Source organism: Silurus aristotelis, assembly GCF_946808225.1.
Source record: "Silurus aristotelis genome assembly, chromosome: 16".
In the NCBI taxonomy this organism is placed as follows: Eukaryota; Metazoa; Chordata; class Actinopteri; order Siluriformes; family Siluridae; genus Silurus; species Silurus aristotelis.
Genome location: NC_139589.1, coordinates 22,117,893 through 22,145,158, shown reverse-complemented (window position 1 = coordinate 22,145,158; position 27,266 = coordinate 22,117,893). Strand labels below are relative to the sequence as shown.

Here is a 27,266-nt window from a genome sequence, read left to right as displayed (position 1 = left end):
CAAACGGGTTTGGTGTCCAATGCTTTTACTGTTGGACTACTCAAAAGTTAATAGAAAATGGCATTAATCTATATCACCAACAATCTTATCTAAATCTTGGAAATATTTGAAACCTCATAATTGCTTGCTAAATCTTATCTTCCATACAAGTTGCACTTTATTGTGAAACTTCACAGGTTTGCTTTCGAAGCAGTGCCGAAGATACCATCGATTGCTGCCCCTATAGCTATTCATTCAGCTACATTTTGCAGCTTTTCTCCTGTTTATTAACTGTTAAATATGTACCATAGCTTCTATCTAGTACAAAATGGATTCTTCAGCCCTTAAAACATTCCTGCTTGAGCCCTTTGACCCTACACAATCATTCCTGATAAAGCCCTTACAGGGGTTACCCCTGTCCTTATTATTTGAGAACCAGTAAGGCTTGAACGTGATATTTCTGGAAAATATTTTGGGTGGAATTACACTACATGTAAGCTTTGTAGCCTGTGCGGAAAAATTACAACTATTTCTCTACTGAAAAAACAATAATGTGAGTTAGTTGGAGTCTAATGAATCTTTAAAACTGGCGATTTTTTAGAATAAGAAAGTCTTTTTGTAGGTTCATTAAAGCAGTTTCATTATATCAAGTTGCTTAAATGTGTCACTATAAAATATCCCTATATTCCCTAATTAACACTGGACTGTTATAAGTCACCATGGCGAACCAAATCACAGTTAGAAGAACTCTGGTTTTAAACTGAAAGCAGGTGAATCATTAGGAAGGCACTTCCATTTCCAAGGAGGCATCCATTTGTCTCAGCCACAATAGCACAATGACCAAACATTCCCAGAAGAGACACGGGGAAATGCTGCCTTTGTGACTGTAATTAATTAGAGATGAATTTGAAAAGAGGATATTATCTCACATTTTACCACACAATTTTTTAATTCCAGAACCTGATTGGTCAGTTAGTATAGATTAAATAAAAAAAAGGCATTCTTTTATTCATTTATTCATAAATTCAATAATCAATGTCTAAATGCTGTGACAAGATAAAACACGAAAAGTGTAACATGCAACTACAAATACAGTAAACAACCCTGTTGTTTTTCTTTGTAGTTTCTTATAATAGTGAATCAATTTTTTTGTTCTTATACAGACAACCCACGTGCACAACCTTCTGTACTCTGCTGATTGGCGCTAACGTGTCGATGTGTTTACTGTTTTTAACAGTTACCGTGTTTTTTTGAGTTGCTGTCTTTTGTTTTGTTTTATTGCCCTAAATGTTGCACATGTTTACTTTGTGTTGTTAGTTGTTAGTTTAGATTTCTGTGTAGTTCCATGTTCCTTTTTGTTAATTTATGTTGCCTTATATTGCACCTTCGTCCTGGGGAAGTGTTGTTTCATTTAACTGTGTGCTGCATTGTATACGGTTGGAATGACAATAAAGCCTTGAGTTTCTTTTGTTTGTTATCAGAATTGTCATAAACTGCTTATTTCTGCTAGAATATGGCTTTAAAATCTGCCATTTTATTACCAGTCTCGTAAAAAATCCATGCAATTCTGCAAGATTTTAAGCGGCATGATTGCGAATGCTTGCACAGGAGGCCATGTTGTCTCTCTTCAGGCACACGGTTCTAAAATAAGGCCAGACTCAACTACACAGAACAACTCATTGGCAGCAACAGGAAAGAGAACAATACTGATCATAGAGGAAGGCTGCTGGGCCTAGGGGTGGAGTCTGCCACACAAAGCAGGAAGTAGGTTCGTACACACTATATACAGAATTTGTAAAACTGAAAGGGAAGACAATAAGATCCAAAAACTGTACCTCATATTGTGCAGGTTTCACTGTGGAAGCCGGCACGGATGGGGTGGAAGTGGGCTGTTTAGGCTGAGACTGTGGAGAGAAAAAGAGAAATAATGGATATTGAATATACACTCTATTTATTTCATTTGAATATTACTGAATGGTGACATGACAAACACACACACTTGATGTTATCTCAGTCATGCAAAACTGCTTTATCTCTGTAAACAGCATAAACAATCCTTTATAGAGTGCAATATCCAGATATTGGTATTCCTCAGACAATATATCTAAATGTCTTTGTTTGCCAGGTATGAAGAGAGCAAAAACCATGTGGCGCAGGGAAAACATGCCAGATAAGTGCCAGGTTGGGGCGTTGGCTTTAGCTATTACTGGAAACAATGCTTTAGCCATGCTAGGGATTTTAGACCCTTCACATTTTGTTTTTTCCCCCTTCACATTTCTCTTTGACTGTTAAATCTACACATTCATTCATGTAAGAGAAATGAATTCTGATAAGGATTTATGAACACGTGACTACAAAAACTTATCTAATGAGTTTGAAACTTATCTTTGTTTGCCCTTTTATTTGTTTTATTACTACTTTGTGGGTTTTGTGCTTAAATCTGGGCAACTGATTTGAAAAAAACTTTATTTGTGCAGTAGAATATTAGTGAGCCTGTGCACACTGTAGCTACAGAGTCCTGTACTTAAATGACAGAAGTTAATCCTGAGGCAGTCTTTCGCCCAAGGGTCGGCACGCTGCGCAATCAGGACCTGCTTTTCTGCTCATCAAAATGCTAAAGTGTGGTTTTTTGAGTTTTTTTGGTTTTTGTTGCTGCTTCTTTTTGTTTTTTATTTGAAATCTAACTCTGCCATTCTGGCTCCAACAACTATGCCACAAGCCAAAGTTCCTTCAAAGTACCTTTAGACTTCAGGCTTGGAATAGTGCATTCTGACATACTGCTGTTGTATCATGGACCATTTACCATTAGCCCTAGTTGTTGATCTGATTCTATCAAATAAGGAAGTGGAAGCCTTATGTCTTACGGATGATGTTTGCACAAGTCATACACTCCTGTGGGATCTCACACACGAGATTTAAACTTGTGGTCCTGATACATTAGCTCGTGACTTCAGTCTGGCCACACCAAATTTATTTAAATGTTCTATGCAAAAACATCCTTGCTATTTTTAAATAAAATGCTATAGGGCCATGATTACTCAAAGACATCTAGTGTGTGTGTGTGTGTGTGTGTGTGTGTGTGTGTGTGTGTGTGTGTGTGTGTGTTGAGTGTATACCTTTGAGGTGTGACCTAATACTGCTCTAAGGCAAGTCAGAAAGCATCCTTAATAACACATGCGTCAGGAAAGTAAGAGCGACAATTTGGGCTGCAACCTGCAGGCTAATATTTACTGCTAATTTACTGACAAACAGGCTCAGTGAGAATATTAATGAACCTGTAAAGCAAAAGCACAAGCAGGTTTTCTGTCATGCTTGCAGGCTGCATTATAATGAAATAAGGACTTTAGTGTGTAAAGCATTTTTGGTAATGCCTACAAAAAAGATTGCACTTAGAAGGTTAATGATACAGTGCAGTCTACTTTTACAGTTCAACCACTTACTGGATGATCAGACAAATTTGAAAAGATAAGAGGCTTAGTGTCCGGAGAACAAGACTATGGGATTCATTGTGAAAATTCATTATTCATTATTTTTTATGATTCTTGGTTGCCGCACTAATATCTACGGTGTTCTGACCTTATTGCATTTTAAATACGTAACAAAGAAAAAGATACTACTGCTTCTTGTCTCTCTTGAGAAATTTTCAAGAAGAAACAATGCAGATGGAAAAAATATTCTTAATTTTGCCTCTTTTACTGATCGTCCCTTTAAAAACTTTCTTGTGTCTCTCATTGCTTGTTTGGTGTTTTATTTCAATTCCATTTGTCCTGATATCCTTCCTCGTCTTTTATGACGTGATCATATACCAAGCAGGCACTTCCTGTTTAATGGGTTGGAAAATGTTGGAAAAGCTATTGGAAAATCACTGTGTATAAGAACATCATATTTTCTTCACACAAACGAAAAGCAATCACAATCTCATATTTGTTTATACGGATATATGTCTGTAGGCCTAGGAACAGCTGATCGATCTCATGATCTTTGGATAACAATGATATAATAGAAACGAAATTGAAAGAGATGACCTGAGCTCATGTGAAAAGTGACCAATGATGATACTGGTAGTCAAACAAATCAAGATATATTTTTACACTTGACTGAACAATGTGTTATTTTTAATTAGCCACAACTTCACAAGCCAGATTTCTTTTAATCAGTTCATTCACATCTGTGTTACTCTATGACCACAAAGACAGAAATGAAAATATTTGACGTGTGCCCTCAAAAAATAGCAATACCGTGCTGTGAGCCACGAGATTTCACATGTCCGAGTGAGAAAATAATATCTAGAGAGACAAAAGGAAAAAGAGAAAAGGATAGAATCATACCTTAGAAATAGATTTTACAAACTGATATTTGAGCGTTTCTTTTTCTAGAAAAACCCTAAATGAAGGCAATCGATAAAAAGAAAACTTTTACTAAAAAACATTACTTTAAATTCTTTAATAGAAATACAGTATCATATGCAGCACGTTTTAAAAAAATGGCTGCTTCATGCCAGAGCTCCTAGATAAATTCACTTCCACGAGAGTAAGAGAGGAAACTGTTGTACAAACTTCTTATCATAGATTTCTTGATAAAGCATTTCAGGTGGCTGTACCTATGCGAGCGGTGCACAAGCCCGGGTTTATACTTGAAAGAGCAGCATTGTTCACGTTCTCATTTGCATTCCTCTTACACATCTGGAATTAATCGGATTAATCGGATTAATAGGATTAGCGGGGCGATGCTAAGCACATGAAAAAGGTGTTTTGCTGTTGTCGTGTAGAACAATGCATTCGAAAACTATGGCCTTAGTTTCAAAAGTATGGACTACTCTACTAGGATTTTAAAAAGTGGATGCAAATCAGACCTTCATTATGTATCTGAAAGGCTTTTTCTTTTCAAATGTTAATGTTTAGAATAGTACATGTGTCTGATTTGAGACAAAAATCTAGTCAATGAAGTTTTAGTCAATCCCCAGTTCTCTAAATGCTATTCGATACCTGCAAACATTACATTCCTTTTGTTTTGTTTTTTTAGATGTGCACGATTCATTCAACTAATGAACACAGGACATGCATGGCAGCCATCTTTATTATGCCTCATTTAGTTATTAATCTGCATGACTCATCAGGCGTCAATTTCTAACAGTTGAACGGCTCATTATATTCATGCGGTAATCACACAGTTAATGCCTCGATCATACTCTAAATGTCTACAAAATACAAGTTTGCAGTTCACGTTTTTGGATACTTGCATGGGAGATGACTTGACTATCTCTATTCAGGCAAGCAGCGTTGCTCTGGTTGGAAAAGATAAGAGTCTTAATGCCATGAGAACAAGACCACCCCCTTCTTCACCTCCTTGCCTCCTCGAACCAGGGATTCATTTTCCAAAACAGCAATTTTTCTTTGATGAAGTGGTTTTTTTTTTAATGAAATATGGACATCACAGCAATGCCTATGGTGTTTTTCCTTTTTCGCATTTGGATAGCACAGCATAAATAAGACGACCAAAATTAACTAGAGAAAGATTAAAAAAGAAACAAAGCAGATGACAATTTTTTTATATTCTTCGTGTTTTTACTTAATTTTTCCTTTTACTGATTATCTCTTTAAAGCTGTTTTCTCTACCTACCTTTTTTTTTTTTTACTGGATTACTCTTTGTTCACCTTTCATTCTGTTATATATTTCTTTAATCTTTTCTGGTATTTTGTCTCAATTTCATTTAACATTTTGTCCTGATATCCTTTGTCTTCTTTCGTTTTGTCTAATGTCCAGTTTAATCTTTCTAAATTGCTGTTTGTGTGTGTTTCAAAACAACATTTATCTTTTCTGTAATTTTTATGTAGGAAATATATCAGGGTGTCTCCTTAACATGAATTTAGCAAATCAATCCATCACTCTTTCCAGGCTCAGTTGTGTTGAGTCCTTTTCAGCCGATAAGACAGAAATGTTGTGAAATCTTTCCAGACCCATGGTTCGATCCTGTCTGACTCTGTTCAGCATTTTCCTTAAATTTTTATTGTGTGAAACGAATTACAAAATGTGGTTTATTGTGGCGAAAAAAAAGTCATAAATGTCTAAATGTTGATTATTTCGTCTCCAATGAGAAAATATTTTACCAGTGATTGTTGCAAGCATTGGCTATTTTTTCTTATTTTGTTTGATATGTATTTTAAAAAATTCATGGTTTTGTTCATCAATACAGTATGTTTCATTTTTATGGCATTTATCCAGAGAGACTTATATTTATATAGTTCCTACAATTGAGCAGCTATGGGGTTTAGGGCCTTGCTCAGGGGCCCAGGAGTTTGGCTTGGTATGGCTGGAATTTACTTATGACCTTTCGATCCAAACTCTAATGGCTCAGCCACTAAGCAACCACCTCCCCTACCAATGCCTTAACATCCTAAGCAACCAAATGTTGTAAAAGTTTTGTTGTACAGGTTTGTGAATAGAGGGTGAGGCCGGGAGCAGAAAGGCGTAGGAATGACACACCTGAGGGAGATCTTGACTAATGAATGTTCTCTCTCTTGCAGTGATCAGGGGGAGCGCATAAAGAGGAGCGAGAGTGTGTGCCTGCGAGAGTGTAAATAAAGCACTGATCGCTTAAATAAACCGATTTGTTCGGAACTGGTCCTGTCCTGAGTGGTTTTCCTTCCCCTGAACCGTCAGCTCTTCCACAGTGGTGCCGAAACCTGGGAAGGAACGCAGGAGGAACCAACGATGGGATCTTCGCCGCTCGGCCACGCCTCCGCTGCCACAGTCAGTTAATATGCAGCATCATGCAGAGGAAGCGAACACGAACGACTTCCTAAATCGACTCCATTTTCTCTTGACTAAACAAACATACAGCGGATCTAATCTATCGCTTTTGCGTTACTTCCACAAACTTGTGAGGAGGACTCACTTATAGAAGCATGATTTGTTTGAATTTAAAGACCTAATGTAATTGTTGATCATCAACCCCCTATTTCTCTACCAAAATGAATTTCTTATGGATAGTCTGTGTGACCGGGTTTATCCTTTATACGTATTACAAACAGATTTTCGGTGCACATCAACATTGTCAACAGGGTGGACATGCAAATATTTAGGATGGAACGCCAAACCCGCACCACAACAACACAATGACAATTAAAATAAAGGCACACACTCACAGGAAAGCTATGTGAGGTGGGTACAGCTATACAGAGAGCTTCATTTGACGAGCCAGTGCAAACTTTGGACGGGTTTTATTGTAGGGCGCAGGGTTTAAAAGAGCCTTCAAGATATCTCCATTAGCAACACGGTAAACACCTGGATTATTGCGTCATTCGCTCAATTACAAAGCAAACCGGATAAATAATAGAGGGCAGGTAAAAGCTGATGTCATGCAAGAATGTGAGAGAATGAAAGTGGAGAGAATACAGCAGGTGAGGTATTTCCTGAGACATGATTCACATGAATGAACCAAGGGAAAGAGCTAATCAGAACAATAAAACATGTCTGGAAATTAAACTCGAATCCGGTAAAGTTTGGGATGAGTTAAACTCAAATAAATAAATAAAAAACCTAATTTATTATTAATATTACATTAGAAATAATCTGATTTTTTTTTTACAGGTGCAAACCCCCAGCTAGAAAAAAGAAATGATCGGAAATATTCACCAAAGATAAAATTATTGAAAAAAAGTTAGTAAATGATTAGGGAAAAAAAGAACCTGTACATTTGGCCGAAATGAAGGAATAAATCAGAGGATAAAACATTTGAAAAGGTTAAACCAGGATTCTGCAGAATGTGTGTATGCCTTTAAACCTCCACTGATCCCTGCACTGCAGTCTGAATCCAACCCACATTCCCCCTAAACACAGTCTTATGACTCAGACCTCCAAATCTGTGCTCACACACTGTCCCCAAATGCCTTAGTATCTCTGTAAACAACATGCTCTCCTATCAATCCTCTAAAACCAAACTTGCTGGAGAGAAGACAGCATTTTTTCCTTTTTTTTTTGCTTCGTGCCATGTCAGTCAACAGGAATGCTCTGGTAGGGCACAGCTGCTTACCAAATTGTGCACACAGATCCCTGAAACCATAGCACAAGGGGTGAAAATAGAAGCTCATAAGAGGAGCCGGGTTAAAAGCAGCTCCTCTTTAGCCTCGATGTCCTAATGACTGTAATGTCTGGCCAAAATTAATATGTAGGGAAAGTTCATAAACAATTGTGACACCATTAAAATAATTTACTGCCTTTCACTTTGCTAGACGATCCATTAATCCATAATTATCAATTATGTTTGGATTGTCTATAATGGGAACCCGTTTGCCCCTTTATAATAGGACAAACTGGTTCCAGTATGGCCACAGCCCAATGTGAAGCATGCATGCCTAGTGGTTTACCAGCATGATTCGGGCACACCCAGCTTACATTGGCTTCTGAATGCTAGTATGCAAATATTACCTTGGGCTCATCCCATCACAGGTACTAACAGGTCCGCTTTTTTTTTTTTAAAGTGTATACAGCATACTCTGTGCAGGTTAGGCTTGCAACAAGAACAGTGGGAGTGACATCAGTTGGACTGCCATTTTTTTTTGTTCAAAGGAAGTGATGACTAATACATGACCACAGCACCACGCAACCAAGTACACACAATCTATGGAAAGTAAACAGAGCGAGAAGCAAACATCTAAATAAAAACATGCAGGGTTTCTGAGACTTACTGAGTGGAACTGCATTCGAAAATCCTCATGTGACCATATTGTTTATAATATAACATGATATGTCACTGGTTTCAAAGTGGTTCATGTATGTGCAGCAGACTGGGGAAAAAAGACCATCAAATGATCTGTACAGGTAAGAAAAACTAGAATTGGACTAAAATTTAGGGTTTTTTGCCTATAATATATATTAAGTAGTTTAATAAGCTTTCTTATTTTTTGCCTGCAGACATCAGGTGTGTCTAAAGACGACTACAACCAGCAGACAGAGAGTTTTGTTCGAGTTTTGTTCGTTGGGACTGAACAAATGTGACTTTCGTTCAACTCCATGATCATAAACTCAAATGCTTTAGTTTTACTGCACCTCAGGTAGTTGCACAGGTTCTTACTAGCAAGATACCTGCAATTCCACAAGCCTACAGAGGCTCTTGTGCAAAGCGTGTAATCTTGCTGGTGTGTGTGTGTGTGTGTGTGTGTGTGTGTGTTTGTGTGTGTGTGTGTTTGTGTGTGTCTCCAACATCTACCAGTTATGTCATCTTACAATCCCCATCCCTGGTCACCTAATAAGGCTGAAAAGAGATGTAAAGAATATTCATCCGTCTAAAGTTTACTTGTTTTCCAGGTTGATCATCAGCCGAGACGTTAAATATGCCAGACCAGGTGCATGCTATTAGTGCTGGAGCTAAAATTCAAGCTTGACCAGAGTTATGCTACGACTACCGGATTCAGATTGTCCTCAGATACAAGACTGAGTCATGTAAACAGGCTACGCTTTTCATTATGTGATGCTACACTGCGACACTTTCAGGAAATACTTCTGACAAGCAAATAAGTGGTTTCAAATCAATAACTAAAACAAACAGCAATCCAAGGCCTGCTGGACAAATTATGTAATGTTTAAGGGCTGGTTTTGAATGCACATCGATCACGGCACACAGGAACCTGCCCTGCAACAAAAAAGATCGTTTTACACATTCGTAGTCTACAAAATCAATACTTTGCATAATACAAAGAAAGTTTTTTGGAATAATAATCGAACTTTCATCTGCGTCTTTTTTCCATCTGCTCCACATGATTCATGAAAGAAAAAGAAAAAACAAGCACTGGCCAGCTACGGCAAAAGTCATAAATTGCACCCATCACATTTTCCATGAACTGCAGTCCATGCTGGCAGTGTTGCAGGCACAGAAAAATCAGGTTCAACAGCAGGAAACCACAGAACACCCAGTACTCTCAATACGTACCATCTGGCTCCTGCGTTTAGAAACACGTCCTTCCTGTGTGTCTTTACAAACTCCAAAGAATCAAGATATCCTGTATGGTATGACAGCTCAAAGTGTATACTTCACACATACACATACACTCACAATCACACATACACACATAAAAAAACATCAGGAACACGCCCCTCCCAGTATAAAAATGACTCCCAAACTCCTCCTAGAAGAGCCCTCCTTCTTTACTGATGATGCTGTGCTAGAAAGCTCTCTCATTGGCTGAGAGGTGGGCACGACGGCCCTCTCTGACAGGACGCCAAGAAAAATAAGCAGATCGGTTTAATGGGCTAGTAATGGTCAAAAAGCACAGGTTCGACAAGCTTTTCTAGATGATAAGGGACATCTGATGTTTTGGGTGAAGATGAAGAGCTCGATCTGACAAAGGCCACAGGCGTTGTCTGAGATCTGCTGAGCTGGGTGGGACTCCTACAGTCACTGCTTTGGAATCTGAGCTAGGATCACAAAAAAAAATGAGGCCCTGCCTCGCAACCTTACAAGCTTACAGCTCCACCCAGAAACACAGAGAGGGAGAGAGAGAAGAGAGATCAATGCCAAGGAAAAGCAAACAGGATAAAGCACAGAATTGCAGATTACTAATTAATCAAGACAGGATCTGTTCTGAGGCCTGAAAGACGAACGACGCTTTTGAAAACAAGCCGAAACAAGGCTGAGGAAAGTGTGCCAGCTCTTATATAAGACAAACTCTAGGCTGTCATTACCACCATGATTCAGCTCACTACTTTGAGTCCTTCCTTGTTTCTAAAACTAAAACACGCCTGGGTGTGTAAACACATTCCATTTTCTGTGACAACACTGCCATCTAGTGTTTTGCTTTAGAACATGCATGTGCAAGCAAATATATCTATAGATCTAAATGTCTAATAATTCCTTCATCAACTCGTTCATTTATCCTCCTGGTTAGGGTTGTTCTGCATTTAGGGTCCATCTTACAAACAACACTGAGGTGGAGATACTCCCTGAATGGGATTAAGTGCATCCAGCCACACTTTCACAAAGTAATATCAGTTCACCCACTGGCATGTTCTAAACAAAACAAAAGAGGGAAAAAAAAGTGTCTACAGCAACGAAATGATGCAACACTGACTCAGTGATGATGTAACATAAATCACATCATTCATACAATGCGTATACATGTATCCTGTTCAGACAAGCTTTAAAACAAGTGAGTATCAAAAGCATGGTGATTAATTATGACGAAGTTAAGGTGGGCCCAGGTGAAGTCTGTTACACACCTAATAACAGAATGTCAGGACATCTGTGTGTGAGTGAATGTGTGTGTTGTATCATACTGTAGCACCATAAAACATTACCAAACCCCTTTGAATTACTTGACATGAGGTTTCCCTCTACATCATTACTCTAACATATAGCCTCTGTGCATCTCTAGTATATCTGTTCCAATATTGATTAATAATTATTCATTTTCAATTTTTTTTATGCATATGTATTTTTTATATTATATATCATTATGAATTATAGTATAATCTATATTGTATAGTTTAATAATTAAAGTATAATCCCATAATCATCACTCTGCATCGTCACTCATTACAACATATAGGCTTTAGCATATAATAGCATCGCATCAGCGCAATTTTTTTAAAAGCCGCTAATTTTATTAACACGCGATTCATGCAGCTCGCATTTCTGTTGGACCATTTTTATTAAAAAAATATAAATAAATAAATATAAAATAGGTGAAATCAAAACCTTCAGCTCAAAACATTTATTTACGACATCCTTTTTTTAATGAGATAAAAAAAAATTTTTTTTAATTACTTAACATTTGTTTTACTGCTGCACCAAGTCTCAAATCAATCACCAAAATCCGCTGTGACACAAATCCGGCAATTAAAACCGTCCGTGTGGAAACATGGCAAAAGTTCCGTTTGGTATCCTGATGATTTACGTAATTTAAAACAACACAATTACTTTAAAACATTGACAAGAATATTTTTTCATCAAGCTCTATGTTGAGTTTGGTTTTGCTAATAATAAACATACATTTGCATAAAAGCATCCATATTTATCCATGTCCATATTGAGTATTGAAAACTTGAAAAGTATTAATTTAAGCTACATTTAGAACAGATAGAAAAGTTGCTCGCACATCTGATAACATATTTATGAATAATTCTTAATTTTCTCTTTCATTGGTACATATATGTATTTCATATGTTATTCAGCTAGAAATTGTATATATTATTATAAAGTATAATGATGAAACACTACTGCTATCTATTCCTATATTAGGTCTATACTCTATATATTTGTAATAGCACTGCATGCTTACATGTAATGAAATGCTGCTGTATCACTTCTTACTACATTACTGCATTATTTTAATAGCACTGAGCTACATGACTCTTGTGATACGTTTATAAAAAAATATACAAGTTCCTTGGGACATATGGTAGATTATAACATCCCAATGGTAAATCCTAATAATTACAAAAACAGATTTTTCATTGGATTCACTGTGGTAATTCATTGTGCATGCAACAGATACATAATATTGGATGAATATGAAATTTCCAAACGCAATACATACACTTCCTTTTCAGGTTTAGCAACAAAACAAGGAGGCATACCTCTGCTTGTTATGCAAACAAACTGGAATGCAGACTCGACATGCCACAGACTCACATCACAGCCTTCCAACCTGACCTAATATGGAAGACCCCAATACCACCATTAAACTTTGTGATAACACATACCACCGATTTCCCTGATATACCTGGCAAATTGTCCCTATACTCCTGTAGGGCAAGAAGCAAGGGTCTTTCACATATAGGGAATGCTCCAGGAGAGCTTTGGTGAAAATGGAGTGAAAACCATTTACTTGGCAACCCATGCCAACCCTTATTTTTGACAGGCAAGTTTTCAGGCCTCCTCCTATTTACACAGTAGAACCAATCAGAAATGGGATGATGACTCCAGCATGCATTAAAGAGAAGCAAAGAGAGAATGCTTGCTTTGTTTCTCAGGCATTTCATCAGTGCAGCCAGACACAGATATCAGACTAATAAAATATCAGTATGATTTCCTGGTGGGTCTCATTTTTGTTCAATTTCGTTTCAGTTTTTGGTTAGATAGATACAAGAGAACACTGTGAATGTGTTATTTGAATTACTTTATGGCAAAGCATGTGTCTGCTTCTACTTTTTTCCCCCCTTTAGTCCCACCACCACCACCCCCCTGTTTTGAGGGTCGGTGAGACTGTAAGTGTGTGAATTGAATGCGTGGGGAAAAAAAAAAACACTAATTAGTGCAACAGACATAACAGAAAGAGAAAAACAAGACTAAACACAAATACGGTAATGTAAACAAGGCCAAAGTACGACTAATAGTAAGGAAATTGTGAGCTTAAATGGCACCTACATCTTTGTGACAAATCTTTTAGTTAAAATATTTAAACATTTTAAACATTATTGATTCACATTGGTCTATTTTCAATTTTCTACCTCGAACCTAAACTATCGATGCGTTCAGTACTGGAAGAATTAATTCTCGCCCTAAATATCTCGATACAACATGAGATTTTGAGATCTCAAGTATGTAACAAATCAAGTACTTTAATATTCTTGTTAAAGTTTTTATATGTAACAAAGAAGTTCAGTCCTATTAACAATGATGGTTCAGTTTATCAGTTTTGACAATGCTGGGCTTGAAAGTATTTTGGAATAAAAAATAAATGGAAAATCAATGATATAACCATTTAAAATAAATTATATCAACCATTCCTACAACCTGTTGATGACCTGGTGCTATTGTTTAATATCTACCTAAACAGAGTGACACAATAATACTTTAGAATTTTAATCCATTCGGCTTCAACTTTCAACTTAGTACCGTAAATATCATCATCGCTCATCATCTTGTAGATCGCTAACCAGGGACTAGAAACTGCACATTACCTCAAAACAATTGCCTCATTGTGTTTTAGTGCCATATTGAATACAAATCAAATTGGAACCCTGTTATCCATTATTGTCTGAATTTGCAGTTATACAATTTTGCTTTCAAACTTGTTTCTGGGACAGAAATTATTACACACAATCAAATTTTTTGATAATCGTGTGTCATACAATGACAGGAAACGGCAAATGATGCTAAATAACCTTGTAGGTTTTGATTTTAGCTGATTGATTCCTCGATTACTTTTAGAATAATTTCCATCAGTCCAATGGAGAACATAAGCTGTGATGTATTATACTGTCCGACACAATCGGGATACTAAGAAAGTATGGGTGACTTCACCCAAGACGTTCACAAAACCTCTGGAAGTTGATAAAACTTCACCTTTAAACACAAGAATGAATATATATACAGTACAAGCACATGCAGACTTCACTGACATAATCATTCAACACACACATTTGCAAATACTTATATAATACATGGAATCTACTGCTTAAACTTTTAGTCGATCCAGAATTAAAATCGTTATTTCATATCAGGAATTTGATAATGTGATTTGGTTTTGCCTGATAACTCTGTGTGCTGATTGTACAATAGTTTAGTAGCAGGTTATATTTAACACTAGGGACCTGTTGTGCATTCATCATCTCTGTCCAGGAGCCAGTGTGAGTACATTTCCTGCCAAAAATATGGGATGCACAATAAAACGGTGTTTGTGTAAATGCAAGCAGATATTTTCAGGCCATGTAACAGGTCATAAATAGCCCCCACAGTTACTCAATACTGATCTATCTAACGTGACCGGACTGAGGAGGAATAGAAATACACAGTAAATACACACTAGAGGAACATATTAAAACATTTGAACATACTAAAGACTTTCTTTTGTTTTAGTAAATCAGAATTCTAACACAAATGAGACATGTGACCATGTATATTATATTATATTATATTATATTATATTATATTATATTATATTATATTATATTATATTATATTATATTATAATGGTCTTGTCTTATATATAAGATTATTAAATTTTTCATTTAAAGACTTATTTAAGGTTAATAATGAATTGTTTTAAGCACTCTGGAAACAGTAAAAGATAATTATATTATACAAACACCTTAAATAATCAACAAAAAACACTTTTTAATGACTTAATCTTCCTAAATTAGACGAAGGTTTTTTAATGCTTAATATTAATACGTTAAATATTGTTTAATTCATGTCTGTAATATGCAGTGCATGACAACCAGACTCTGCAAAAGCTATTTCCCATATGACATCAGGCTACTCAAATCACTTTGACAATACAGAAAACCCACTGACCTGTCGCGGCTGAACCAAACACCTATTTTCAGTCTTGTCTTGTGCAATAATCAGACTAGTCATGTGCTATTTATTCAACTCTCATCACTTGGGTACTTTATATTTATCACAGTCCTTTTACATTCATGCCAACCAAACAATGTTAACATTTATCGTGCAATAAGCCTTTGTATTTGTGATCTGACATGCAATATTTATCATCTTTCATTATTATCATTTTCATTACTGTCTAGTTTGCTGTTGATTTTAATGTTGCAACTTCACATTGGAGAGTTTGGTGAAAGTTTTGTTCTGCTTTGCAGCCTACTGCCGGTTGAATGGCAGTAAAGTTCACTTTGACTTGACTTTGAGTAATAAATTGACCTTGATTTATAAGTATCTTATGGCACCTAAATGAGCTGGATCACATGCTATAGACCCATATTGATTAATGAACCCAAAGTTGAGCTGATTTCTTTAGAGAGTTACAATGGATATTCAAGAAAAGATGTGATGCCAATATATTAGAGTTTTACTCAGAAAACAATCTGGCAACCCTGGAGGTCTGTACCACATACACATAGTTTCTGGCATAAGTTAAAAATGACTTACTGACTGAGGCAGCTGAACAACATGACTCTGAATTCAAGAAATATTCCTTTTTATGAATACTGTATAAATAAATATGACCCAGGATAAATGTGATTTGACGAATTACACCTTCACCTTACTAATGCCGAATCTTTTACAAGGTTAATAAAGTCATCTTATGTTTTATCCTATATTTTTATATCCACCTTCAAAACAAATCCCAAGCCTGAACCATGACCCGGAACCATCACCCGATTCAATCAAAATCATTTTCAGTGATGATGATCTTGATGTTTCATCTTATGTCTTGGTGATCATCTTATGTTTTATCTTATATTTTTATATCCACCTTCAAAACAAATCTCAAGCCTGAACTATCACCCGATTCAATCAAAATCATCTTCAGTGATGATGATCTTGATGCTAATGTATTTGACGGGTTCCATAGAGACTGAAATCACTGGGTGCGAGCGGATTGTGCTCCAGCAGAGCCAAGGAATGTGTTTTGTATTTGTGCGATGTTCAGAAGTGAGCTAAGAGGCACTGAGCTGAGAGATCTGACATCTCAGACGGAAGCTGAAGCTAGAGAACACAAACACATACAAAACAAACCAATCCCATAAAACTATGAACTATGACTGCTTCTTTCATTCCACTAATAATTTTTTTACATTTTTATATTAATTTGTCTCTTTAAGAGCTGGAGCACAAAAAGTAAATATCAGTGTTGTGCAGTATTTACCAAACTCATGTGGCAACATGTTTTACTGACGCAAACCTATTTTAACTCGTTCGGTCGATCGGTTTAAGTATGCACTTTATTCTGGTCCGGGTCATTACGGATCACCAGAACACGGGGTGTGAAATAGGAATACACCCTGGATGGAATGTCAGTCCATCACAGATCACCTTTCACACACACTCACACGCTAACATTCATTAGCATCTAGGGGCAATTTAAAGTTGCCAATTCACCTACAAGCACTTTATTTTCTGAAAAATCTGATAGAAAAAATGTAAACAGACGGAAACAGAATCTAATCGAAGTGTATTCATATAGTGACATATTGATTCGGATCTCCTTTTGCCAAAACAAAGGCCCTAGAACTTTCTCTAAACTTTTGCCATTATAAAATGCATGGCAAGGTTGAAAGCTTGCCCAATTCCAATATGGTTCTTTCATTCCCACACTAAAAGGTTAACACATTTTATAATGCTAACAACAGTTCTAACCCAGTATGTTAATTATTGGCCATTGACAACAAGTGACCCAGATACAGTGAAAACAATTAATACTTTTCTCACCACTGTACAGGTTTTTACAACTGAAACAAAAACCAGCTCCATGCTGCAACCATTCACAATAAACAAAAGCTGCTATTGCGAACAAAATTATTCTAAATCAATTAGCTAACATTTTAAAGATTTAGCCTCAGTAGCCCAAGTGCATGACTATGACTATGTGCATCATGTACAAGTTTAAAGTCTTTAATTTTAACAATTGGAACAAAAAAAAAGAGCCCCTGATTGAGACATATTTAGTAGGTCATATTACGAATTTGAATATTAATATTGGAGATGAAGAGTAACAAAAACATGTACTCCTTTTGATTTTATGTGCACAAAAATATCAATTCATCAGTGAATCCCTATCAATGTACTACAGCTTGGTTGACTACAATCTTTAGCATCTTACAGGATACATTTTACACGTGTAACTTGAAACGCTGTTCCTGATTTGAATCACGATACTGCATTCTTGCGTTGATTCTCATGAAATGGTTACAAAATTAGTTTTTGTTTTTTTTACTCATTTATGTCTGTACGATAATGAATGCCAACTAATGTGCGTTTTTGTATATAGAAAACTAAACCGAACAAAAATGGCAATACTGAGGAAAATTATAATTGTAAACTGGACAAGTTACTTCATCCAGCTTCCTCCATTTAGTCCCTAAAAATGTCTAATGACTTCTACAGAAGAACTACAGTTTTTTAAGATTTACGATTAAAAATAAATAAAATAAAGAACGTTTTTGAGCCTCTTGTTTTAACAGTTACATGGATGATGTAATGTGTTTGGAGCCAAACCTGAAGGAAAACACAGGTTGGATCCTGATCTAATCACTGATCATACAGGTTTGAATTATTTCAAGGTCTGTTACCTGCTTTAATAATCTTCCTTTATGCTCCTGTCTGAATGATTATGTGATGAAGGTATACAGATATTCATTAAAAAATTTTAATTACTCTGAGGCCATGTTAACTTCTAGGTTGGGCCAATCACTGTCACTTACAGTATCCTGATATAGTGTTTTCAAGATTAGAAGAATCAAAAGACAGCAAGGCGTTGACTCTCATAAAGTTCATATAGAAGAATAAAGATCATAGGAGCCTGGTCCTTTTCTGTACAAACACCTAACATAACAAAGAGAGCTGGATATTAGAAATCCATTTTTAAGTGGAGATATCAGTCTGAATTATGGGTAATGTTTAACCTTATGACTACTGACACACCTCAATGCAACTAAACACACACATCCCAGAGACCCAGACAGGAAAATAGAAATAAATTAATAAATTCAGAAATGCAGCATGGGTCATATTCTTTGTGTCTGAGACATGTCTAAGAAGATACAGCTCCAGCAATGCACTCGGGTGATGAAGGACATCTACATAAACATGCCTGCAGCTGTAGACTATTTTTAATGTAAAGAAACAAAAAATAAAATAAAAAAGAAAGGGGAAAGGGAAACTATTCGCAAGTCATTTTCCTAAACTGAAAAAATAAAAATGGATCAAGAGATATATCCAAAGCAGGTGCTTCTAAATATGAGATAAAATACAAAGCAGATCTGTTTTCATTTCCTTTTTAATTTCCTTCTGCAACATATTTTCTATGCCTTGAGGTGGAATAATGAGGATTGTTTTCTTTTTCTCTAGAAAAGATGATGTCACTAGAAATATGTTAAAAATGACCTTTCTTCTTTAACGAAAAAAAAAAGGCCCTCATATACTTTTTTGATTTCTTTAATCATTTTTTTAATCATTTTATCTTATTTTACTGAATCAGTAGAAATTGCCAGATATGAAATAAATAAAATAATGGCATTTATTTCTCTTTCAATAACAAAAGTTTTAGGGAAAAACTACAAAGCATGGATTTAAATTATAATATACAAACATATTTAATTTCATATTATTTAATATATGTAAAAATATTGAACAACACAAGAATACAGAAATCATGTTCAAGTCAATGACAGCATTTCCACACGGACACACAGTTCATTGTCCTGATAAACCAAAAGAATTTCCACTCTTCCATTGCCACACCACTTTTTTCACATTTGTGCAAACATTAAACATGCACACTCAGCAAAACAAGCAAGTAAGTTGCCAAAACAACAACAATTCCGGCTAGAAATTAAAGTTTCTGTGCACAAATCTGGAAAGTTTTCTCAGTACTCTTGTCACATTCCATTACTCCTCTTTAAAACCTGGCCCAGTGCCTGAACTCTCTCCCTTTCACCCTGCCCTTATTTGTGATTGTGTAAATGCGTAACAGAAATCCAACAACACCACCATGAACACACACATTAGAAATCTCGGCTGTTCACTTTAACAACACACGTGCACTGCGTCCTGACCCTGAGATCAAGTACACACCCACAAACCCACCAGTTCCCACCAATTCCCACCATGCATTGCACTCCCTACTTAGACCTTAGACACAGTATATCCAGTGAAAGTGACCTGTTCTTCTATGGTGACATCCTCCAGGCCTGAAGATTCCTGTGTTCCTCGTAACCAGCTAATAAACTGTCCCATGTTTGTTGCCTGTGTGTGTGTTACTAAGTGTGTCCCTGCAAATTCTTCTCACACTGTGTACCTCCTCTCCGAGACAGCACGTTCCAGGCTCTGAAAGATGAGGGGAGGAGAGGAAAGGGAAAGAGGAGGACTCAGAGCATGGACTGGGAGGAGCTATGCCTCTGAAATAGCACAAGGCGGGTTAAATCAGGAAACTTACTGGAGTTTGACAGGATTAGGAATCATATATTTTACTTTTTAATCCAGTGGAAATGCATAAAGTCGAACAGACAGAATTAATCACTTTAGAGCTTTGATAAGGGCCTATTTATTGAACCAGTCTGACATGTAGGTTGAAGAATTTCCAGGTACAGGAATTGTCAAACACCTCAGAGTGCACTGAATGTACTCTTAGAGTCCATAAAGAAACCAAACAGTGAGAAGAAAACCTTTGAGTATGAACCTTCATGTAAGTGGTTACCTTCCAGAGGTAATTTTTCTCAAAAACAACCATACCAACGAGCAAACAGCTTCACAGTGTTGTCATAAATCTCTACTCAAAAAAAAAAAATATCTATGACTTATACAACTGGGTGCAAAGTCCAAGTGTATTGTGTCATTTATCCATGTAACTTCTGGGTGGAGGAACATTCACTTGCACGGCATGAACAATCTGAATGAGTGTCGAAGCTGCTTAGTAATTGAAGTTGAACCAGGGTGTAACTGAACATTTTACTAGTTTAGCAGGTTATTTATCAACACTGATTATACCACAGCGTTCCTGCTGGCTCAATTCTGATTGGTCAAAAAAAAAAAATTCAGCAACAAGGCTTATATTAATTGTCAGGGATCCACCTGCCACGCCCCCTTTGGTGGCTCTCTATGCCTCCGCTCTCCCTAGAGCTCCAGGTTTAACCACGCACATCTGGGGCTCATAATCGATCATGCCTCCACTCTCTCTGGAGCTCCAGGCCTAATCACGCTCACCTGGAGCTCATCACCACTCCACCCCGCTCCTACATAAACCCCTCTCTCACATTCACCCAGCGTTTGTTATTGTATGTGTTGGACTTCACGTGCGGGTTATGTTTTCGTGGTCTGGTTTTCACACAGGACTCCTCCCCGTGCTTCTCCCAAAGCGTACCTCGGCCTCTCTCGCAACCGAAGAACTGCCGTGTGTGTGTGTGTGTGTGTGTGTGTGTGTGTGTGTGTGTGTGTGTGTGTGTGTGTGTGTGTGTGTGTGTGTGTGTGTGTGTGTGTGTGTGTGTGTGTGTGTGTGTGTGACGCATGTCATTAAAACCCAAGCAAACTGTACTCCGGCTTCTGCCTTTTGTTTCGCTCGCACCCTGACATTAATATACTTTGTCTTTGTTATATTTTTTTTTTAGAACTCACAGAAAAACCTGATTTTCATTTATAGGTCTAAAATTACATTTACTTTAGTGTGGGGAAGTTAGTTCAACGTGTCACTTATGTTATAGCAGCTATAAACATGTATTCCTGATTTTCTGTCTTTTAAAAACACAAACTGTAAGGTGCAAATATATTCGAGATTTATTTAAAAAAAGACGACTTTCTTGTGGTGACAGACTCCTTTCACTAAATATTCAAATTAAACTAATGTTTAAAGGAAGCATTAAAAAGCTGTTAGTTTTATTGTGACCTAACAATCATTCATTTATCATAGGTTTTGATGATGTAATATGTCCTTCATGGAAGTGCTTGTGAATTCACTCTTTCTATATACAGTTGTAGTTATACTATGTATTATAAGGCCTTATGCATTATTATGGACCGACCTGTTATAAAAAAGAAAAAAATCTTCTGACCAGTCAGAATCAGAAATTCAGCTGTGCTCTGGTACAACTCTTTTCAAAACAAAGAACCCCTCAAAAAATAGGATTCTCGTTCCTCAGTCTTGTAACTACGTATCCTGTTAATTTCATAATACTTACGAACAATTCGTATTTGCAAATCCAGCAAGTGCATCTGTTCATCTAGAACTGACTGAGGAATGAGGTTTAACTTCTCGTTGTTTCCCACGCCCGGACACCACGTGCATGCCGGAGACAACACACACTGGGTACGAAGATAAATGGATACTGGTGGACACACCTGATTGGAGCTCAACAGGCTTGTTAAACCTGCTGGAGCATATAAAAAAAAAAACTCCTGGAATCTTAGTAAAATGCATAATTAGTTCAGGGGTTAAGATGTTGGACTTCTGATCAAAAGGTTGTGAGTTAAAATCCCGCCAGGCCTTAAGCAAGGCCCTTAACTCTTAACTGCTCAGTTGTTTAAATGAGATAATTGTACGTCGTGCTGGGCGATTTAAGGGCGTCTGCCATATGCAATAAATGTAAATTTATCTCCTAATGATACTCAAATCTCTTTATGTGTGTGAGCATATTTATAAAGTGTCTGTGCATCAATCAATATATATACCGATGCATACGAGTTAATGCCATGATAAGACCTTGACCTGTCTTGGAGCCTGTGCCTAAGTGAGTGTCACTGAAAAATGAGTTACTGCATGCACAGGGTATTTATAGCACACGTAGGACATGAGGACAAGTCACGGGACATGGCAGTACCATAAGTGTCCATGGTTCTCAGTTGCATTAGCAGGAAGTCAGTTTGCCTGAATTTAAGAAGTGTGAAGTTTGGGCAGCTGTCAATCGATTAAAAAATTAATCGTGATTAATCGCAACACACAAGTTCACTTGTGATTAATCGCAACTTAATCGCACATTTTTTATTACAAATCTAAATAACTTAAATTAATATTTTTCAAGTACTTTTTTAATTCACTAATCAATGGACAAATATGGATGTTTCATGTAAACGTATGTTTATGACTAGTGAAACCACCGTAAATATAAAGAACGCAGACATGTTTCAAAGATGGTTGACATGATTTTCAAAGAACGTGTTCATGTCTGTTAAACACACGCAAAAAAAAACATTGCTCAAACATTGTCAGTTGCTTAGACAGATAAGTTTTACATTATGTTTACATTTTTACATGACAGGGAAGCTTGTAAAAATACTCTTGTAAATGTTTTGAAGTAATTATAGTGTTTTAAATTACGTAAATCATCAGGACACCAAAACCAAATTTCGCTGTTTCCACATGGACGGATGTTTGCACCATTTTTCTTTATATCTCAGAAAGAACGCCGGGAATAAATGTGTAGGATTTGTTTTTTTTTCCTACCTACACACAAAAGGAGATCTTGGAATTAACCATGCTCAAGCGTTTCGTAACGCCCTTCCTGTTTTTTGCAACATAGCGTGAAGGTAAATATCTACAATCTTTGTCAGCCTTTGGTTTTCTTGTTCTGCTGTCTGTCCAGTGCACTACAATCACAAGCCATGGTATTAAAATAAGCATTTAAGTTTAAAGTTTATTGTTCAAAGGTTTGTGGCAGTGACAGTAACACCTGGTAAAATACATCGATATGATGTGTGATTTTTATTTTCTTACTGAATAGTTTTTAACTGGCAGCTGATCCACAGTGAGTAACCATGCACTCGTTTCCAGAGGTGCGCTTAAAAAAAAAACATGCAAGACATGCAAATATGTAACCCTCATAAACTCTACAGATTCCCACAATTAATCTGCGTATTAATATTGCACACAGAATAGAAACTAAATACAATATACGCCTTTCAAATAGTTATAAAAGAAAGTTACAAATAAGCTGCGTATACAACGTCTACAAATTAAGTGATTAACAGGAACTCCTTTGTCTCATGAAAATGTAGTATAACCCTAAAACAGTCAAAGGTACAGTATAATCTTCTATGAATAAGTAATAAATTGTCATATTGCTGCAGTACAAGAGAAATGCCAACATCACCCTGACCACAGTGTTAATTATAGTACTTACATGGTGTAACAGACAAGAGAAAAACTGTTTCTACATCTTTAAACAATAAAGATTTAACGCCATGTACATTAGGGATATCCTGAGCAAAGAATTTCAACAATAAGGGTCAGTGGATGTCAGGTGGGGATTTTTTTTAGGCTGTTCCTCATGATAGATGAAAGAAGAAAATGACTAGACATAGGGCTTTATCAGAAGAGATTTAAGAGTTAGAGATTTAAAAGATTTCAAATTTAAGAGATTACTTAGATCTTCAGTGTGTTTACATATACTAGAATGTATACTGCACCTTACACATTCAGATGTTTTACAAGGAATATTCACCCAGCTATAATATATATATATATATATATATATATATATATATATATATATATATATATATATATATATATATATATATATAGTTCAATATCAGCAGTTCAGTGCAATATATACAGATTTTGTGTAAGGTAACAGCAGTGTACTTGTAATATATATTTACACGTACACTGCTGTTACCTCACCCAAAATCTGTATATATTTTACTGACTGCATATATAAACTCTCCATACTGCATTGAAAATGTAAACACTTGAAGAGACGGAAGAGAAATGGTATTTCGATTCCTCTGTATGTCGGCACATATGGTGCACATGACCTTAGATAATAGTCCATATTTAGAACATTTCAATTAATACTGTGTAAACCCAAGAAGCCATTCTTGTTTGGGATGCATACAGTTTGTACTGTTGTGTGTCTGTATCATTAGTTTCCTTTACACTTTTCATTAAGCGAATATCTCAGTCTAATTTATTTGGAATTAATAGAACTGGCAATGGACTGATCAGATTTTGAAATAACTTTATATCAGGCTGCATCACACCACCTTTTCATTCCTATAACGGCAAATAGTGAAATGTTTTATTCTCTCCTCCAACGCAAATATACGGAGGTCCTAAGAGGTCATGCATTACAATATGTTTTTCTTTCTTGCTTTCTCATGATCACAACTTCTTTTTCTTTGTTATCTCGTCATAACAAAAGTTGTTTTCTCGTTATCACGACTTCATTTTCTCTCGAGATTTCCATAACAAAAATTTTTCTCTGTATTCGGTAAAAATAAACTTGTTCTAACATCATGGATAATATCCATAACCATGGCTTTTGTCGTGATCACAAGAACGTGGTAATTGTGGTAATTATGTTGTGGTCACGAGAAACTTTTGTTATGTTGTGATTACGTGAAATCAATAAAGAGAAATTGATAAAAAAGGATAATGCATGGCCTCTTAGGACTTAGAACCATAGAAAGATCTACCAGAGAGGGCTTCAAAACAATCTTTAGAAAGATAATAATATTGCTTTCTTTAAGCCTTAATTATAAATCACTATTGTTTTATTTTTGGCTTGTTCTCACAGGCATGTTTTTCCAAACAATTCCTATGACTTTTATAAGTCAGACCAGTTTTCAGGGTTTGGCCATAATGACTAAATGTGTGGGGGTTAATGCTAATGACATGTGTAAGTACTCTAAGCCAATTGTTGAGGGTGATTGTCGAAATCTTTGATATCGGTTTGAGCTATTGTTTTAACAATGATAATATTTTGGGCTGATGTTGAACGATGGTTTGTCCGAAATCAGATATTATACACTAGATGGAGACAAATGGATGCCATGAACTAACAAGCATGTGATTTCTCTCTGTAAAGCTCACGTTGCTAAACCGATCATTATTAATGCTCTTGTGAGGAATCGTGTTATTTTTGTCCGGTTATTCATCCAAAAAATAAAATTGTTCACAAAACATGAACAATCAGCCTGATTAGAAAGAGCTCAATGAATAGAACTATTTTCCTGGAGCTAAAACATGTCACATTTGCTAGAAACAGACTGAGAGATGAAGCAAACGAAAGAATTTTAGAAAGAAATTCAGAGCAAGGAAGAGATAAGACATTTTTACCATTCCAGCAACCTGTTTTTCATGAAAATTTTGACATGCGTTTAAACGGCTGAGGTTGACGTCTTTCTAATGGAGCCGATGCAAACCGAGTTTGCAAATGAGACCACGTGGTATTCTTCTTCAGGGGGAAAAACATCTTATTTTTCAAATGCACTTAAATGTGAAATAGCCTATTTCACGTGCAATACAGATGAATCATTTAAATGACCTGCATTAGAAATAATTAGATATAATAATAAATGCATACGATTTAAAAAAGGGAAAACTATTAATAGACCTATTACTAGAACTGGACACATAAATAATGTTTCATGTGTTTGTTACGCTCAGCTTTAAAATGCAAATTTGGAATAGTCGAGTGTTCGAGTAAAGATTTTTAATTATTTTTACTTCTCGGTATCCCATAATATCCGATCCCATAATACCCCTTATGCCACGTTTACAGATCATATTGAACAGCTGTGACAGAAAGCATTACACCATTTGAAATGACCAAATTTGAGTATATTTTTGACACAAAATCGCCTCAGAATCCTTTGTTGTATCTTTTCTACTTTCAATGTGTAACTTTTTTTTTTTTTTTTTCTCATCTTAACTAAGTTTCAAACTAAGCTACAACCCCAGTGACGAGATACTGTTATCCCCTTTTTTTTTAAAATATGTTTTATCCTGGGAAACAAAGCTAACCAAAAAATAATCAGTGCACATTATATGATGAGGTACACCACATATAAAATATAGCCTGTTTTTTTTTTTTTTTTTACTATTTCCAATCTGGCAACCCACCTGGACACCACTCACATTGTTTGTTGTTAAATAGTACCATCTCATTTTTTCCAGTCCAACAAAGAGCATTTATAAGCATTAGGTTCTATTCAGAAGAACTTTCTGGGCTGTGTAATGTGCATGAAACTTGTTTTGGGCTCATTGTTTTTTAGATTAAAAAGGATAAATTTGGTGAAAAAAAACAGGCAACATTTTATATTCCATACTCAGCTAGTACCCAGAATACACAGGAAGCATTTACAGTAAATAAGAGTAGGCATCTTATTCATTTGTAGCTACAGTGTACGTTATCAAATACAGGATATAATAGTGAATGCATGAATGAGAGATAAGAACTATCAAATGAGCACAGAGTTCTCAAAAGCCTTTGCCATGTGTTTACTTTATAATTTGTTAGATCTTCAACACAACATGCCAAGAAGCTACACACCCTGTTTCAGGAGACTTGAGTTTCCCTGCTCGCAGAGTTCAAAGCTCGGAAAAAAAAAAGTGTCAGGCAGGAAATTACTTACACGGTGAATCCAGTATGCAGCGTACGCCATGAAGTTGAGCGACACCAACCCCAGAGAAGAAGAAGCAGAAAGAAAACGAGAGGCGTTCTCTAACTTTCAGAACAGAGCAGAAGTAGACCTGGGGTCATCCGTCACTTTCCGCTTGTGCCACTCCCGTCAGTGTGTAACTAATTATCACTCAGTGCACTCTATATTGTTCTAATGCTCTGTTTTTCTCTGCCTCATGTACTACTCTGTCACTCTGGTCAAACTGACACTGCAGCTGGGTTTTGCCTTGTAGAATACTTGGTAGATTCACTTGGCCTCACTATTTTAAGTCTGTGGGGTTGCGCAAGAACCTGGGAGTGTTAGTGTGCAGTCAAAACTCACATTCCTGAGAAATTCTGATAGGCTACTCACCAGCATAAACTATGAGTCGCTACAATTTCAGGATTAATCTGTACAACACAACGCAATACAAAAAAAAAACAACAAAAAATATGTGCTTGACTCTCAGCAGACCAAAACATCAAGCAAAAACATATCTATGCATGGGTTAAAA

At 36.3% G+C, this 27,266-nt stretch overlaps 1 protein-coding gene and 1 long non-coding RNA gene across 37 annotated transcripts in view; one reads left to right on the top strand and one right to left on the bottom strand.

Annotated features, from left to right (window-relative positions):
* Nucleotides 1–27,266, bottom strand: part of cast (calpastatin) — a 52,096-nt gene that overhangs the window by 21,513 nt on the left and 3,317 nt on the right. For 11 of the 36 annotated variants that reach the window (XM_083563989.1, XM_083564011.1, XM_083564024.1 and 8 more), the window contains exons 1-2: nt 19,541–19,705; nt 1,815–1,883 (exon numbers count right to left, since the gene is read on the bottom strand). In XM_083563989.1, coding sequence (XP_083420115.1) covers nt 1,815–1,883; nt 19,541–19,615 — 144 coding nt within the window. In that variant the 5' untranslated portion in view covers nt 19,616–19,705. Of the gene's footprint in view, nt 1–1,814; nt 1,884–9,907; nt 10,398–19,540; nt 19,706–26,725; nt 27,223–27,266 lie in introns of those variants that run through there. The other 25 variants (XM_083564019.1, XM_083564022.1, XM_083563991.1 and 22 more) reach the window with 9 other exon arrangements.
* On the top strand, nt 1,882–11,483 carry LOC310738808. The gene is made up of 2 exons (XR_014537160.1): nt 1,882–8,799; nt 9,286–11,483. It is a non-coding gene; the product is annotated as an uncharacterized lncRNA (long non-coding RNA).